This window comes from Micropterus salmoides, unplaced genomic scaffold, assembly GCF_014851395.1.
Source record: "Micropterus salmoides isolate LMB-PRFRI ecotype aquatic unplaced genomic scaffold, ASM1485139v1 Ms_hic_scaffold_11, whole genome shotgun sequence".
Taxonomy (NCBI): Eukaryota; Metazoa; Chordata; class Actinopteri; order Centrarchiformes; family Centrarchidae; genus Micropterus; species Micropterus salmoides.
The window spans coordinates 11990858-12009164 of record NW_024040152.1 but is presented as its reverse complement, the minus strand read 5'-3'; the positions used below and the strand labels follow the sequence as shown (position 1 = coordinate 12009164).

General features: G+C 40.3%; 1 protein-coding gene and 1 pseudogene across 1 annotated transcript; one reads left to right on the top strand and one right to left on the bottom strand.

Moving 5' to 3' along the window:
* The first annotated feature begins 2209 nt into the window (after nt 1–2209).
* On the top strand, nt 2210–11784 carry LOC119897301 (annotated as a pseudogene).
* A 1113-nt stretch (nt 11785–12897) lies between these two features.
* Nucleotides 12898–17825, bottom strand: yrdc (yrdC N(6)-threonylcarbamoyltransferase domain containing). The gene is made up of 6 exons (XM_038710908.1): nt 17571–17825; nt 15778–15973; nt 15198–15312; nt 15005–15124; nt 14722–14852; nt 12898–13580 (listed from the first exon to the last, which is right to left on the bottom strand). Exons 1-6 carry the CDS (start codon nt 17731–17733, stop codon nt 13511–13513), a joined length of 795 nt encoding a protein of 264 aa, XP_038566836.1. The 5' UTR covers nt 17734–17825; the 3' UTR covers nt 12898–13510.
* Nucleotides 17826–18307: the final 482 nt, after the last annotated feature.

Below are 18307 nucleotides of genomic sequence, written 5' to 3'. Positions count from 1 at the left end.
AGGGCCCAAATGCGGGATGTGACCAATCACCTCTAACGAAGAATCCTCACAAAATTCTTATGATATATCCATTCAGACTAATATGATACTCGCAGTAAGTTCAGTGACTTCAATCATTTACAATTACGTTAAATAATACTTTCGCATGTAAATATAAGTTTTTTTTATTTGCAGGACTTTGAAATGTGCTTTTATATTTTTCAAAGCCCACTGCCCTATCCAAAAAGGGTTTTAATTATGACATTAAAGGACCTGATGTCCTTAAAATTGGATCACAATTGTTACACAAGATGGGGGTGACAACAGTGAGGAAATAAACCTGAAGTGCCTGTTTTTAAAACATCCAGTTGGACGGGTTTAAGTGAATTTGGTTTAATTTGGGTGTTTTTAATTATGAATCAAGTCTATATTTTAATGAGACATTGCTAAGATTTATTGTAGCCTACTCCATGTCATCTCACATTTTGTCTGGTCATGTGTACATTCGTTTCCGTGCGTTCAGTGGGTTTGCTGCTTGCTGTCCTAACATGCCAAAGAAAGGATTTTAATGGCAGGCTAATCCAGATGAAACATTCAGGGGCGAGTGTTTTCTTCCCATGCAGCAGTCAATCTGAGTCAAACAACCGAGGTGGAGAGTCACAATGAAGAAGAAAACGAAAGCGGAGTTGAACTAAACAAACGGACTCGGAGCCAGTTTTTTTTAAACAGCCCACAATATGTGGCATCATGAAAACAAGCCAAGCTGGTCAAACGAATTCACGGATCGATAGTGATTGATCACATCATGTAAAGACGTTGACTCCTGTCTTTGTGGAATGATGGATGAATCAAGTACAGAGGAAAGCGATCTTTTAAGTTTAAATTCGAAGAGTCCAAAGCCTAAATAACAAATAATAATAATAATAATAATAACTTGAATATTTTACAAGGATGAATCGAAACGAAATAATAAAAAAAACAAGGCAGCATAAAAACATAATGTATGCTACATGTGATTGTCAACATAATAGGTCTAAAGAAAAAGTTATACTAAAATATAGTTCATAAAGTTATACTAAAAAGGTAAAAATAAATAAATAAATAATACGTTATGATTATACAAACAAACTTCTAAAGAATAAACCACAAATCTATATGTATGCCTATATATTTGAATTAATAGTTTAGCTTAGATGTGTGTGAGGGAGAAACATTTATTAGGCTTTAACATGAATTCATTTCCTTTTATAATAATAAGAATAATAAGAATATATTATTATTTATTATTATTATTAACTATTTTGGATGTTTTGATGGACGGAAGCACCACTCCGCCCCGTTTATAAAACGCCTGATGGTTTATAGGAAACCTGTCAGTTTCATCACAACTTCCACAACGACCCCTTGTGGCCCTCTATAGGCTGTAGCCTATCTCTGTATGTCCATTTTACTATAACCTACTTCTGACGTTTGAAACTTATTTCGGACGAGTATCTGAAATGGGCCTAGCCTACGCTTTAGACCTAACTAAAGAGTATGACGAAAGAAATTGCTTGTGTTGTATTGTTGGTGCAATTGGAGATAATATAGACAATATAGGGTAATGGTGATGGAACATCTGCTTTAAATTGGCGCAAAATGTTTTACTGAGCTTTTTAAAATAGACAGTACTAATAGACATTTTATTAAGGCCTACTCCTGTTTGCTTTAATATTATAGTGTCAGAATTTCCTTCTAAAGCTGAATCTTCACGCCACCATATAACAAAATTCAGAAAATAGCCTACTGGGTTGCCAGCATACTAGAAAGCAATGTGCTCTACAATGAGAGGATGAAGTTTCTTGGACAACTATAGGCTATATCAGTTTATGCCTAGCCCGACAAACTGTTTACAGGCTGTCTCCTGTTCTTACTGTACCAGGTGCTCTATTACATCAATTTATCCAGTAGCCCACTTTTTTAAACTAACATTTTATTTCCTTTAGGCTACCTGAGTGAAAGTAAGCCGCGGGGAGTCCCTTTTGACGACATGTTGCTTTATAATAGCCTAAACCTTCATTTCACATAAAGCCGGTAGCCACACTTCACTCATTAAATTGTACATCCCAACATCTAGACAGTTATGGCGTCATAATTTCCGACACTACTGAAGGAAGCATGGCTACTTCCCCTTGTGTTTTGTAAATGGCCACTAAGTGTCAGTATAACTCTGAAATCACCGTGCGGGGCAAGCCTCGGTCTGACAAACAGACGAGTTTTAAAACAGTTGACGGGTAGCTGTGTCTCCAGCTAAGAGATTTGACTCACAGTGATGAGTCATGGCGATGGCGCTTCTGAAATAATGGCACAATGAATCTTTGTAGCTGATATGCGGACATAGGCATCTATATTCATATGATGCTATTTTCCCATAAACGTTATCTTTCTGTCTGCGCAAGGCTCCGCAGCAATGCACGCACAAATGGACAAAACAGAGATCAGACGGGTCCCGCCTCTTTTGATATCCAAACGGACAGTGTGAAGGAGAAACCAACCAACCACGGAGGCTGGAAAACCCCTCAGGACACCATCACCGCAGAACATCACTCGAGCATCTCGACGCCGGTCATCTGTCCGGTGGATGGATCAGCTTCTGGGCGGGACGCGGCAGCCAGCTGGAGGAGTAATCCCAGAGAGTGACAGTTTGGAGATCAGTAAGTGAAACATCTCGATGGGAACAACATTGAAAACGCCATGTTACAGTATTACGAAATTTCAAGTTGTAAGGGAGACTGAATAAACTCTGTTATTCCAAATGTATGGAGCAATTTGGGAAGTGAGTTTCTCTTCACAAGCAACAATACAAAGCTCGGCAGAATGCAAAACACGAGGCTGCAGAAGAAAGTAAAATATCTGAATGCCAGACAACTGCTTCAGGTAGTCTGCTGCGATTGGACTGCAACCATGTAGCTACGTTTTAAGTTATGAATTCACAAGAATATGCCATTTGCAGATGGACACTTTGAAAAGTAGCACGTAGGTTGTGAGGTGAACTCTCCGTGCGGGGAGAGCAGAGACAGGACAGAGAGAGGTTTATTTGCGCTCCTGGTTCCGTCCACGCTGTTTGCAGCTTCCGCCACTCCAACCAAACATGGTAAGACTACGGAGGAAGGCTTGCATCGCTCTGTTTCTCTTTACGCTGTTCGTCTTTGGGACCATGATGGGGCTAAGGACCCTGAAGCCCAGTGACGGCTTCTCGGATTTGGCTCCGGGCTTGGATATCCTGCCGATGATAGGGGGCAAGATGGACCGGCGCTCCGTGTCCCGTGATGCCACCGCGTCCCCGGGTCAAGCCCGCCCGGCTGGCAGCAACACCAAAGCAATTTTGTCCAACTCCGGCCCACAGGGGACCATATTTTACGATGTTCACATATTTTACTACATCTGGTACGGCAACCCACACATGGACGGCAAATACGTTCATTGGGACCACATCCTGGTCCCACACTGGGACCCCAAAATCGCGTCCAGCTACCCGAGAGGGAGACACATCCCGCCCGAGGACATCGGCTCCAGTTTCTACCCCGAACTCAATCCGTACAGCTCGAGGGACCCGGACGTGTTGGAGTCCCACATGGAGCAGATCGGAGCATCTGCAGCAGGTACAGTTCAATGATACAACGGGGAACCCTTGATTTTTTAGAAGAGAGATAGAAAAAAAGAGCTGTGCTGTTTTAGTGCTGAGCATCTGCAAGGAAATCTGGCCTCAGTAAGCTCAAAGTTTCCCAGCTTTGCTTGAGGGGCACAAAATATTTTCAGCACCTCACATTCACTGGACAGCTCCCCACACGCTCAGCTCAAAGTCTCCGAATATCTGCTGCTGCGCATTTTCCTGCAGCACAGAGAGCGAAACTTATGACTTTAAAAGCTTCAGTGATCAAGAGATAAACTTCTTAAGTCTACATTATGAGTAGAATACCTTCCTGCATCACACTTTAAATTGATTCAGTACTTATTAGTTAGTTTAATGTGTTTTTTCAACACACCCATGTCCCTTAGGACTTAAGTTGAAATCAATATCAAGCTATACATAGACCTATTTTTAATAATAATAATAATAATAATAATATGGAAAAACCCGAATTTAAAATGATCAATGTGATGTTTAATGCAATAGACTGTTTCACTTATATGCTTTTCAAGCACAGTCAAATGGTAATATTTTTGTAACTTAATTTAATCAGGTAGTCTCTTTGAGCTCTAGTTCTCCTTTTCATGAGACCACCTGTGAACAAAACATTTACAGTCAGACAACCAGCATTCAAGAAACCCATCCAAAGCGACAAATAGATTTAATAAAAATGATGGCAAAAGTCATAAAATGCATCTGATGATAAGTCTTAAAATCTCCAATCTTCGTCTGAGTTTAAAATGTGTGTAATCTTCTAAGGTTACGTTGGAGTGTGTGCTGCAGTTAAAAGGTTTAAGTAAAAGAAGAGATTCACATTATTAAATTATCACCCAGCTCTAATGTCCTTTATGTCTATTCTGAGAACTTCTGGCGTAGACCAGTTTTTGGTCATTTCATTAAATATTAAAAGGATGTTGTCTTTTTAAAAACTTGTATGGCTTCTCTAAAAGACAGCAGAGTCCTGTCGCCTGGTATTGAGTAACAGCCCTGAATGTCCAGCCATCAGCAGGCTGCACATGATAGGCCCTGATGTTACTCTTCTGTGGGTTATTGTACACCATCCAGAATAATGACCAGACCATCCATCCCTTTTGAAACCTCAGAGCCTTTACAGATGGATGATGGGAGTGCCGTCTCACAATGCTTAGTTAAAAACAGTCCATTTAATTAGACACCACAGCCAGCCAAACTCTAAATAGTTCCAACTGACTGATGACTGATTACCCACCACTTCACAGAGGTCCATAAATAAAGTGACAAGCCGCAGCCATATTCTTAATACTCACAGATATAGCTGGGTATTGTAATCTAATAGTCCCTACAGGTCTACAGCAAGCAGACACAAGTTTAATGAATTAGCTTTGAGTGCATGTCCGATGTGCCAGATCCTCTCTGATGCCAGACACCATTGTGGCTGATATGAAGCTATTTCTCCGCCAACATCACAGAATGAGGAAGCATTTTCTCTACTGGAATTTACAAGCTGTCAGACACTTGAGATGTGCAGATAGATTGCCACTAGAACAAGACATACTAAATAGTCCAAAGATGATGGGTGCATATTCACCAATCAAGTGCAGTTTATTGATGATGGGCAGGTACACATTCAAATAAAAAGAGCCAAGTATCCTCAATACAGACATGGATGGATAACTGAACAGATCTACCGGGCACAGGCCCAAGAGATGCAAATGACCAAAAAGAAACACAAATCACCACAAAGTGATGCAAAATAACCACAATGAGACGTTAATTGACCAAAAATGACAGACAACCACAAAGAAGTGCATTTTGCTCTTTATGGTGTCTTGCTCCTATTTTCTATTTGGGAGGGGTCAGCGGCCTTTTTAGATATCTCTGCCCAAGGACCCATTGTCTTATAATCCGTCCATGCATACATCATCTTGCCACAAACCATACCAGGATCTGAGTCCTGTAAAATATGTGCTGTAATTACCCTAATGGATGACCAGGGCAGAAATCTTACAGCGTCTTCAATAAAAGGGCAACTGTGTTCTTTCAATGCTCTCAGATGGGTAAAACTGTGTGAAGGGCTGCGTGAAAACGTCAGCGTTGATTAATGAAAGCAAAGGTTTCTGAGCACCCATTTCTCCCCACAGGATTGTCAGCGTTTCTTACAATCAGCATAAAATCCATACATCATTTCAACAATGCATAAGATTTTAGATGTTTATATAGATTTTGGACATAGGTTCTCAGCAGTAAATGTCTCTGAGGTACTGACCAGTGTCTTTGGTCCGGGATGGACGATGAGACTCATGACTTTCTGTGTGTCTCCAGGGGTTCTGGTCCTGTCCTGGTATCCTCCTGGTATGGCTGACGACAATGGGGAACCCACAGAGGATTTGGTACCTGCCATACTGGATGCTGCATATAGGCACAACCTCAAGGTAAAAGGCATCAGCATCACACAAAGTCAGGAAAGAGTCCAAGGCTCTAATAAGTGTAATGAATCAAATCTATTCAGCTCAATTTTGTACTGCATGCTGTAAGTTGTTGCAGGAAAATGAATGTTGACTGTTCAATGATTTGTCCATTTTAATTCAGCAGCTGTTGATGGAAGAGTTGGATTTCCACCAATAATGCTTTGTAGTGGGTGTTTAAAACTTTTTATTGTCTCTATTTTTATTTATCTAACCGTTAATTCCCACTGAGCCAGCCTGTTTTGCAAGGAAGACCTGGCCAAGACGACAGCATAAAAAGGTGCAGACAAAACAATAGAACATCAGTCAACAGATAAAACAATACCAAAACACACAATAATACTAAAAGGAGGCTAAGAACAGAGCCAGTTAAGAAGTTTACAATTGTCTTATTTTGCGAGACATACCAGATTTATCAATTTAATTTTGTTTAGCAGACTGTTGCAAGTGGCTGGAGCAGAAAATCTGGTAGAGATGATCAACAGCTACACCACACCTTATTGTCTGCATAGTAATGAGAATTAGTTTCATTAACGCTAAACATCTACATTATTTATGTAAGGAGAAAATAAAAGCAAGCCTAGCACAGAACCTTGAGGCACAATTACAGAAAGGCAACAACTGACATAGACAATGTGCTGTATAGTGGTATTAAAGTAGGCTAATTGTGTAAAACCCAGCTTGTTGAACTCAAATGTCAGTGTCTGAAGTGATGATGCCCATTAGTTTATTTCTGAATGGCTGCCAGAATATAAAAGAAGCAGAGGTGCTATTTGTAAATATGTCTCTCCCTCCAACAGTGACACAGGAGCTAGCTAATTAAGCTAAAGCTTAATTGATGCTTCACAGATGTGAGCAGAGAGATTGACACTGCTCAGGACAGTAATCTCAAAGCAGCTACTGTGCTGTGGTGAGTTACACAGAAGTGGCAGTTTCTTACTTGTTCCGCTGCCTCCTGTAAAGCTGTCTGTGCTACTTGGGGAGTTGGATGTTTGAAGCATTAAAGCATTAGAGCAAAAGCAGGTCAAAGAGCTACTACTGGATCTGTTGTTCAGTGAGCCCTGAATGGGGGGGGGGGCGGACACCAATTGCCAATTAGGTTGGAAAATGACACGTTCAAGGAAATATCTGCCGTCCATGTTGGTCCTTCCACTGACTGTCACCGTATCGAAGGCTTATTAAACTTTTACAGGGAACGCTTGCTAGTAATGCGATACAATACATGTGAGACGCTCTCCAGATAAAGACAGAGGAAGGGTAAAGAAAGATAAGAGACTGTGACAGTGTCTTTCATGGCGTAGCTGTCAGTTTTTGATTAACAAAGTGACACAGTGATCAGAGTTTATATAAGTTGAGCAGTATTTCAACAGCACCCACACACAGCTCGTGTATCTAGTATTTTGTACGGCAGAGTTGGAGAGCAGATCACATGGAGCCTCCACAGAAGTGCTGCCCCTCGACCTCAGCTTGAAGTGGAGCTGAAATAGTTCTTCCGCCCAGGGGAAGGTGGGGGCCATTTGGTGGGGACGGGGGGGGGGGGGGGGGGGGGTGGTAGCAGGGTGCAGAAGGGAGGGAGGGCAAGCGTGTATTGTGGTTCCCATGACTCAGTTTGCCTCTCTGAACAATCTGCACCCTGAGGGGCTGTAAAGGTTCTATTCAGTAAGTAGGCCATGTAGCTGCATGTACACAGGGGAATAGGGCCCTGGGGTGCCTTATGATGGCATAAACCACAATTTCTTGTTTGAAGATGCACGGAGTAGCTAAATTTTTACATTGACCCTTATGTGACCCTTCATTATTATGTGTGTGTCCTCTGACTTTGACCACTGAATCTGATGCTCTCGCTTACAAAAATGTGCAGAGATTTGTAATAACAACATAAGGGTATGTGTCTCTGGCAGAAAAGCTCTGACAGAGCTCTGGGAGATGAGAGAGGAAAAACGCTATATGGACAGGAGTCCTAATGCTACTGTTTCAAAATCAAAGAATACATGTATTAATCAGAACACTCGCATAAGAACATAGCACTTGCAGAGCGCATGCAGAAACGGCCGTTTGGCTTGCAGCTCTGTCTCTCTCAGCGCTGTCCATAGTTCTGAAACAACAGCTAAGCAATAGTCACTTGTATCGCAGCCAACAAATTGACATAGCCTCTGGGAGGGAACATCAGAATCATCTAATATGACTTCAATCCAAACATGATGCGAACAAGTTCGCCCAAATATTGGCAGGGCATGTCCCTACCGTCCATGTGCAAACCTATGCCCTTGTCTGGGATTTTATCTTTGTGTTGGCTCATATCCCTCTCTTAGTGATTTCTGCATGACATGGCACTAAATTCCACTCTGCTCAGCATAAATCATGCTGGGGTTTTTCCAGGCTCATGCTGTCAATGTTTATGAGGTATTAAAATGCGTTGCCTCTGTCACATTTACTTCTAAATTACCACAGAGTAATAGGCTAAGTGTGTCTGGAAAATGAGCTGAGTTTTCTACTGGCCTGCGCTCGGCTTCAGTGAACAGGAGATCATAACAGCCCCCCCCCCCCCCACACACCTCCTTGTGGATGATAATTATGTGGCTTCATATCCTCTAACTCCTCACAGTTTTTCAAAACAATTCATATTTGATCTCACTTTACTGGGCTGTTACTTTATAAGACGTTCAGAGTTATGGCTTCAGAAACACTGAAACAATGATTTACTCAGATGGCCAACATATTTTGCCAGCAAAGTGCATCTCCATTAGTGGTCCTGTTTTTTTCTTGCCTCCAGCTGACAGTTTATCTATGGCTATTTGCAGTATAAAACAATTTGTTAGTCTTTAGCCTATTCCAAACATCACTTTAATCCATTAATACACTTAGGGTCAAAGTCATAGTGACACACTCACAGCAATACAGCTTCCCTATAGTAAACATTTTAACAGGAACACCATCAACGAAATTAAATGCGGTGAAGAAAAATGGAAATGAAATCTTTTTTATCATTGTGAAGTTCTTGTTCTAGATAGTGATATATCTTTAATCTTGCTAATTCTGTCAGTGATGCTGCTTTTTAGCCATGCTAATGCTGTGGATCTAGGGATGGCAATGTCATTCTGCTGGTTGATCACTTTGGTACTATAAATGGATTGCCATGATATTTTGCATAGACAGTCATGCTACACCCACAGGAAAAATCCCTCTCTGCAACAATTCTATGTCCCCCTCAGGATGAATCGTAATAACTCTGCTGATCACTTAAGATTTCTTCTGTCACCACCATCAGGTCCAAATCTTGATTTGTCTTGATTTGATTTGGGTTGTGGCCTGCTTAATATTGGCATGTTAGCATGTTGATGTTAGCATTTAGCTCAAAGCCTCACAGATTATCGCTGAGTCTTAGTCTTATTCAAGCGAAATACTGGGCTAAAATACAAACTTTCATTAGTTTTTATCACTCATAAGGAATCCTACAACATAGGGCATGTCAGCATTCTGTATCTCACTCGATGACATCTTAATCCATTTAGTTGCTGCTGACCTCCATCCTCTTAAAAGGCCCTTTCCTTTTTCCTTAACATTCTTTCCCTTCGGTGTCCACACAGTGTTTCACTTGTATCATACATTATTCAAAGTTGCTGAATTCTCTTGCTGTGCCTTTAAAATATTCAACTTGAGCAGTTTTTGTGTCACTTCAGGTCCCTTGTTCCTCTGCTGCTTTTGTTCATCAATTGCAAATACCCTTTTCAAACAGGGCCATTAACTGAGTGATACTAAAGCCTCCAGATGGGCACCACAGGGTGGAAAATCATCTCCTACAATGTGACAGAATCTGTCACGAAAATGAAAGTGTGAAAACACTTTACAGTCACATTCTGTCCAAACGGATCTGCTTGAATGGCTAACTGTGGTATGCTGTACTGGTGGCCAAAGTCAGTGTTATACTCTTTTATTTATAGGCTTTTAGAAAACCTGTAAACAAGTAAAGTCACCTGTAATGTGTCTTTCTGCATGTTTTCCTAGGTTGCATTTCACATCCAACCATACAGGGGGCGAAACGACCAGAGTGTGCATGAAAACATCAAGTACATCATTGACAGGTAGGCACTCATTTGGCTGCACTTCTCCATCACTGACTCAAATTAAATAGAAAACCTTTAAGATTTCATGGACAGTTGAAAGAGCAGTAGTTACAAAAAGAATACTTTTAGAAAGCATTTCCGAAGGCCAGTTTCATGACTCATGAATTAGTTTTTGAAGCAAAGGGTTATTTTTCCATCCTTTTAGGTTTGATTCTCTCTGAAAAGGAGCACTTGTCAAGTATATACAAACTCGACAGCCCAACCCCCCAGTTGCAAATGGCTTGTTAAAGAATTTAAGCGCCATGAGGTCAAAATATACACATCACAAGAAATGTCAGAGATTGTCAAGAAAATTACTGAGCAGATTTGTGCGCCCCAGAGGACAGACAATTTCCATTTTCAGCATGAGCTTTCTTGTGTTTTGCTCATGTCCCACAGTCACCTTGAAACTCAAGAAATCTAATAATCTAACAGGCAGATTGGAGTGACACTTACTGATCACATTAAAGCTCCTTAGGGGACAAAACCCTATGAATTTTAATGACCCCCATGTTGTTTTATGTATCCGTAGACTGAAGAGAAACATTTTTTTTTTTACATTTTTTGCCACACTACTTTGTTGTCAAGCCTTGCAAAATCATTAGTTTGCTGCTGCGTGATACAAGACCATAGCAGCCTCTTGATTTAATCAACTAATCCTTAATAAACTAATTGTTTCAGCACTGGTCTACTATGTTATTATTTTACTGTATTTTTGTCTTTAAAGGTACGGTGACCACGGAGCCTTCTACAAGTTTACATCCAGCACTGGAAAGAGCCTTCCTCTATTCTACATCTACGACTCCTACCTAACTCACCAGAGTCCTGGTCTGAATTTTTGACTCCCACTGGCTCCCACAGTGTGCGCGGCTCAGCCTATGACTCCATCTTCATTGCCTTGATTGTGGAGGAGCGCCACAAACACGACATCCTGGCAAGTGGCTTTGACGGCATGTACACTTATTTTGCTTCCAATGGTTTCTCCTTCGGCTCTTCTCACCAGAACTGGAAAGCCATCAAAGCTTTTTGTGACGGCAACAATCTCCTCTTCATCCCCAGCGTTGGACCTGGTTATATTGACACCAGCATCCGACCGTGGAACAACCACAACATGCGTAACAGGGTGAACGGTCGCTACTATGAGACGGCCCTGCAGGCGGCGCTGAATGTGAGGCCAGAGATTGTCACCATCACATCTTTTAATGAATGGCACGAGGGGACACAGATAGAGAAGGCTGTGCCTAAAAAAACAGTGACCCGTGTGTACTTGGACTATCAGCCACATGGACCAGATCACTACCTGGAGTTGACCCGCCGCTGGGCGGAGCAGTTTAACAAAGAGAAGGAGCAGTGGCTGATGTGAGCTTTCATCAAACTGACTTGAATCAGCATGCTCTACGGAAGCGTGTGTACACATGAAAGAGGACACAAGAGAGCAAATCTAGAGATTGAGTGCATCAGGACATGCTTTTACCTTTTAATTGACCGGATCTGAGTTTCTGCAAGCGTGCGTGCGTGTATTTGTGCACACATCCTGATCTGAAAGAATCTAACAGAATGAGACACTAATGTTGATCTTCCCTGTACCCCGGTTAGATTTGTCAAAATGGTGATGCCATGGAGTTTTAAAAGCAACAAGAAAGGGTTAAGCATGCAAGTGACGAGCTTTTATTGCAGAAAGACGAAAAGATTGATACCACTTTTACATCTGTACATTATATATGAAGCCGCAGCCAGCTTCTTATTTAATGTTAGCTTAAGAAGTTATGGTTTTACGAGGGGCTATATGGAATATTTGTTGGCCAGGTTAAAGGACGTTCTGTGATCTCCGCTGGTTGCTGGCAACCTTATTGTTACAATATTCTTAACTGAATCACCACAAGAAAGTGAAGTATATTTCCCAGTATGTCAGACTATTGCTTTTAGGAGTTTTATTTCAAATCATACTAAAATATTTCAGTAGATTCATATGATTTCAAATGTTCCTAATTCTGACAAAGAAGCTTCACAAGTTTAAATCCTCTTTAAGAAACTAAAAAGTATATTAGTTGGTATGTAAAAATAAAACACCCTTATGTATTTATAGATTTATAGCATGCAGATTATCACTGCTCCTCTCCACTGTATTAACCAACAAAGTGCGCATTGTCCAAGTATGTCAATTTATTTGGCAGGCAAAGCAAGTCAGACAGGCCGTTTGAAGAGCAGTTACACTAAACTTGGCCATAAGGTTGTAAATGGAAGTCAGAATTGTGCTTAAGTTTTCCTAATATTCACAGACCTATGTGATAATCAGATTTTTTGTGTAATTCCCTTTATGGAAAGAAGCCATGTTCATTGTGTGCACACATTACCTTCTTTCACTAAGTGAAAACAAGAGAATCAAAGGTTGAAAGTGTTAAGGCTCATTGTTTTGAGTGGTTATATGAATAAAAAGGATTGACTGAGGCACTTTGCTAAGTGGATTCACGTGATTTATTTTCGATAAAATCTTCCTGTCTACTAACATAAAAAGGTACTTTTAGAAAGGCAATTTTGAGATCTTTCATTAGATTTTGGCTGTGAAGGACACTTTTTTTCAACACTTACAATCTCATTCTTGCTTTTACACTTCATAAAGAATCAATCGAGTAAAGTCCAGACACTTACAAATACAGAGACCTATGTCTCATATCTTCTTGGCATGAATGAATAAGACTGATACTGGAAAAAACTTTATTTTGGCAATGCCCAACGTTGTACCATCCATCAGGCAATGAAAGTTTGAAAAATACTGCAGTTATTAACAGGGTAGATGAATTTCATACCGTACGCCCACATGGTCCACGTGCTAACCAACCCGACCAAAATGTAATGTAGTAATGAGTAACTAACTGTAGCAGGTGAACAATTGTAGTGCAAGCACACTTAAACTTACTTACTTACACTTAAACTTACATGGGGATAAAATAAATACAGGGGATTCTTAATTTAATAAAAAAACTCAACATTTGATGTATAGTCTCCTCCCATCCCCTATGTTATCACAAATAATTATTAAGGGCATATAATAGGTGCCTACTATACCTCTAACATTAAAGTAACCACTATAAAAATATTAAGTCTGAATTAATATTAAAAATAGAAATCATGGTCGAGTTACTCAAGTCCATAAAGCCGCCACCAGAACAATATCAGCTAACGCTTGAGTTGTTCCTGAGTTCTAGTCTTGCCGGGGGAAAGACCGATTCTTCCAAAAGGATTCATCTTTTCTGAGGAAGTCCCAAGTGAATGCTGGTTGTGCGTCTCAGCATGTGTTGTAGTGTTTGGAGAGGTCATGCTTCCCCCAAATCCTCAGACAGCCCATACTTGTGCTCCAGCACATCAACTGTAGAGGAAAGGGCACTGAAAACAGAATTACAGTCATTTGTTGTTTAATGTACGAGTCTCCATTAGAGTGAACATGGGAGGTTGGGGGGCGGGGGTGGCACTGAAGTGAACTGTAACCATGTTTTAGCCCAAACATTTATGAAAAATACCCCTTGATTACTTTCTTTGGTCAGAGTATTTACTCTATTGTATTCTGTCTGCACATGCTTCACTACATTTTGTTTACTAGGTTTCAGTAGATTCCTAATCATAGCAGGTGCTGTGGGAGGCTCATCCTCCCAGTGGTGGAGTACAGTGTGATGACACTGCTGTTTGAGTGGAAAGAGCAGAAGTAAATCAAAAACACTGGCAGGTGCTGTTGACACAGGTGGATCTTTCAAAGAAATTAACCTGTGCTTGCTTTGGTGCATATAGTCCCTTCATCCTGAGTTGTGTAGTGAACATAAGACCTGCAGGTACGCTCACATTACACTTCAGTCTCAGTCACTTCATTTTAAGCCTGTACAACTGCCAAATTTAAGAATTTTTTTCTTGCTTTTTTTTTTGCCATCTGGGTCAGAGTTATTTAAAAATATCAACATACTTTGATATTTTTACATACAACTTCATACTAATAGGAGAAAATACAATATGTGAGATGGCAGTTGTCAATCAAATTGTGACATTGTGACCAATTAAACTTCACAAAGAGACATCAAATTATTTACCCCCACTATTTAATGCTTTTTTTGTGTTCCGAGATTTTTCGGAAGCCATTTCAGCACCATCCACACTTTTTTTTTTTATCTGTAAGCATTCTCCATTTCCTCTGGGCATTGCACTGTGGGAGAATATCAACAGCACTATCACAAACTGGTCGTATTCAGTATGCTTTGAGTATAATTTATTTTATTACTTTTCCACTGTGAACACACTAGATACTAAAACCCTGCTTAGAATCAGCATGTATTATTTGGCAGAGGGAAGATTACGAAACTGTAGCATCAGCCTCATACACTATTTACAGATTGCTGATCAATATTTATATACTGGCTGACCATAAATAAATTTGTGGATATTATTAGTTGGTATGACTTCCTTTTGGGCAGAAGAAATTGGCACATGTAACTGCAGAAAGTGAAAGCTCATTTGGGTGCCAGTAACAACACAAACTCACCAGCCGGGTCTGATGATCCGGTATTTGCCGAGTACTGATAGGTCAACCACGGTTGATCCGAGGCGGCTCTGGTCTCCTATTGGTCCGCCATCCACCACCACTGCCAGCTTGGGCCAGAGCTCCTCAAACTCCTTCAAAGGAAAAACACAGCAGAGTTAACGTTTAAATAGCAATTTTGTTTACTCCAACCTGAATTAAGATGCGGGAAAAAAACTGAAAGAAATTTAAAAATCTAATGAATGTGAGACTCCTGATTGTACTTTTCCCACACTGTTTCACTTACATGTACGGCCACGGTGCTGGTGTGTGAGCTGATGTTGGCGCTGGTGAGTGCGAGTGGTTCCGCACACATCTGGCAAAGGCGTCTCATAAAGGCATGGTCTGGGATACGAACGCCTACAAGCTGAGGAGCACATGGACTTGTAAACAGATGATTGACCCATTTGTTTGATACGTTATTTTCTGTACGGACTTACCGAAGTAAAGGGGTTGAGATCTGTGTTCAGTACTTCAGATCTTTCAAACACCAGAGTGACGGGACCAGGCAGTAGGTCACCTAACAGCGCTTTCGTCACCGTCACCTTACAGTACCTGTCCATAGGGACAAAAACAAGCCGTGTTTATGCTGGCAGTGGTACATTAAGTCATTATATGAAAAACACAGTTTAGATAGCGTTGCACAGTTTGACATTGTAATCTTGTGAAGTTCTATATTTAATCCAGGATGTTGTCATTTGGTAGCCTGCCTCATCTCCACTGCATTAATTTGTGATTTACTTAGAAATGCCTTCATTTAAAAACATATTTTCCTAACCAATGAATTAATGAATACTGGGGTATTTCTGTGACAGCAGGTGTGCCCGTCGCTCAAAATGTAAAATGTGTCTTGTTGGTGTGGAGATGGTATCCCTGCCTCTTCTGCATGTGACTCTTCTGTGCACGACTAATATATTTGCGCAGTATTGTAGGTCCACAGAGAAATCATCACTACTGAGAGATGTCAGAGATACCACCTTCTCATGTTCACTAGTAAAACAGCCTCGTATGTACACTTACTTATAAATATCCTGAGTTTCTCCTACACAGATGGCCAGTGGTTTCTGTCCATTGCGTCGTTTGATGTTGTACATTTTTCTGACGGCTTCAGAGTTCTGGGCCAGACAGGCCAGGCCGTAGATGGTGTCTGTGGGGACAGCAACCACATGACCCTCCTTCAGAGCCTTCACCGTGCAACTCAGGATTTCAGCACCATCTGCAGTTCAAAAACAAGGAGCGCCAATGACGCATCATCCACTGCATGATAACAAAACACTGAGGGTAAAACATATACAGGCTGCTTTAATCAGGTCAGTTGTATATGTTAAATGGATTTTGGGGTAGTGAAGGGCTGAAAGAGAGAAACTAGCAGATGAGGACAGTAACACATGGCATGTATTGCTCAATAACTGCACAAAATGGGCACTCCACTGGTTTTACATGTGAACATTTAAATTTAACCAGTGAAAACAGTTGTCTTCAGTGGCTCTTGTCAAAAATGTGGGTGTGCGAGACATGTGCAGTGTCTAACTATTGAGTTGCATTATGGGAAGTGTAGCATTCAGATATTTTGGAGCCTAACCAATACAAGGGATAAAAAGTAAGGATTTTTAAAAGTCTGCTTCTTGTGAGTCCCCTAAATGTATTCTGATTATCATTTGAATTCTCATTTAAGTAAAGCACAAGTACATCAAAGCAATACTTACTGTGTTACTTCATACATCTGTACTGTCTATTCAACTACACTTATCTAATCGCTGTGTTTAGTCAATGAGTTCTTTGCAGAATAAAAATTTGCAGGCAAAACATATGATAAAGTCATAAATATGATAAATAGCTATAGTATCCATTACCCAGCTGTCAGTAGGAGAAGATGTATTCAGATCCTTTACAAAAGTAAAAGGTCCTGCATTTAAAACCATACTTAAGTGGTTTGGTTTTCACTGGACCAGAAGGGTATTAGAATTGTAATCTTAAAAAAGGTAAGTACTAAGACAAATGTAATGGAGTAAAACTTACAATATTTGCCACTAATGTGTACTGGAATAGATGTATAAAGTTGCATAAAATGGAATCACTCAGTAAAGTACTAGCACCTTGAATTTTTACTCAAGTAAATTCCTTGAGTAAATGTACTTAGTTACTTTCCACCACTGCTAACTGTAGTACTTTAAGTAGTTACATTAACATTATCACACACATATATGCATCAGTGATGTAACACTCTGAAGGGGCCATTCTTCATATTGAGTCGCTTTAATGACAGATCATAGTTCATCAAGTCCTCACATCTAATATTTAAGCACATTTGCTGTTAATCTGTCCATACTTTTATGTAAGTAACAGTTACTTTTCAAAGTAGTACATTGAAAAGTTGTCTTTTACATAAATTTTAATTAAAAAAAAAACATTTTACATCCTTTATTCCTTATTTTATTGAAGCACAGAAATAGCATGCTACTCCCAAAGCACCATCGAAAGGAAGGACTAACTGTGTGTCACCTGATGACATTATAAATAAATCTTTGATGCCCTGATGTCCAGTTTGTTCAGACAGCTGCCTGTTTATAAAGTATATTAACTTTACTGTCCAAAGACATAAGTTCTGTATAGGTGTGGAGTCTGCCTTCAAATCAAACTGGGGACAGGTTCATGTCATACATGGCAGGAAAATCAGGAACCTGATGAAACACACTGCGGCGGTGAATCTTTCTGCAATACCCGAAATCTATCAATGCCATTTACCTATTTCCAAAACCTATAGTCTATAGGAACCCACGTGCACTTTTGCTGTGAATGATGACAGAGCTAACCTGTTTGGCCCTCCGACGGTCCATTGGAGGTCGGCGGCAACAAACGCAGCACTTTGGTCTTCAGCTCTTTACACATTTCTCCTCCGAGTCGACGAGCTTCGGCCGAACTGTGAGCTCCTCTGGATTTTAATAATTCAACCGCGATGTTACAAACAGACCTCATACAAACAGATCTACAGCCACGGATGTGTCATTTTACAGCCGGGGAGCATGTTGTCGCTTGACGAAATTACAGAAGTCTTCCGGGTTACACCCCCCAAACATGACGCAAACTTTCTTAAACGGCCAGCAGCACAAGTTAAAAAAAAAGTCAATAACAAGTTTGGACTTTGAAGCATTCATTATGTGATGTCTGTTTAAGTGAATCAAGTGATGCTGTGATTCTAATCGCTCTTTTGTGGAGCGTACATGGAGTTCTCGTTAAACTGTTGTTTTTGAAACGATTTCTCTACATATATTCGTTGGGACATTTCTGTGCTGTTTGGTTTTATATGATGTCTGTAGTTCATAACAAAAGCGGTAGCCTATATAACGTTAGACAAGAGTTCCAATATTAGTTCGTTGTTCGTTCATAACAGAACCCCTGTTAAAAAATGTCAAAATTGCATTCAAACGATCCATAACTATACCAACCTTATTTAAAACGCTTAATATATTAAAAGAGATCATTGTTTACGTTATCGGCTTATCTTTTCTTTTTTACTTAGCCTTTTATTTTTGGAAATATATCTGGGATT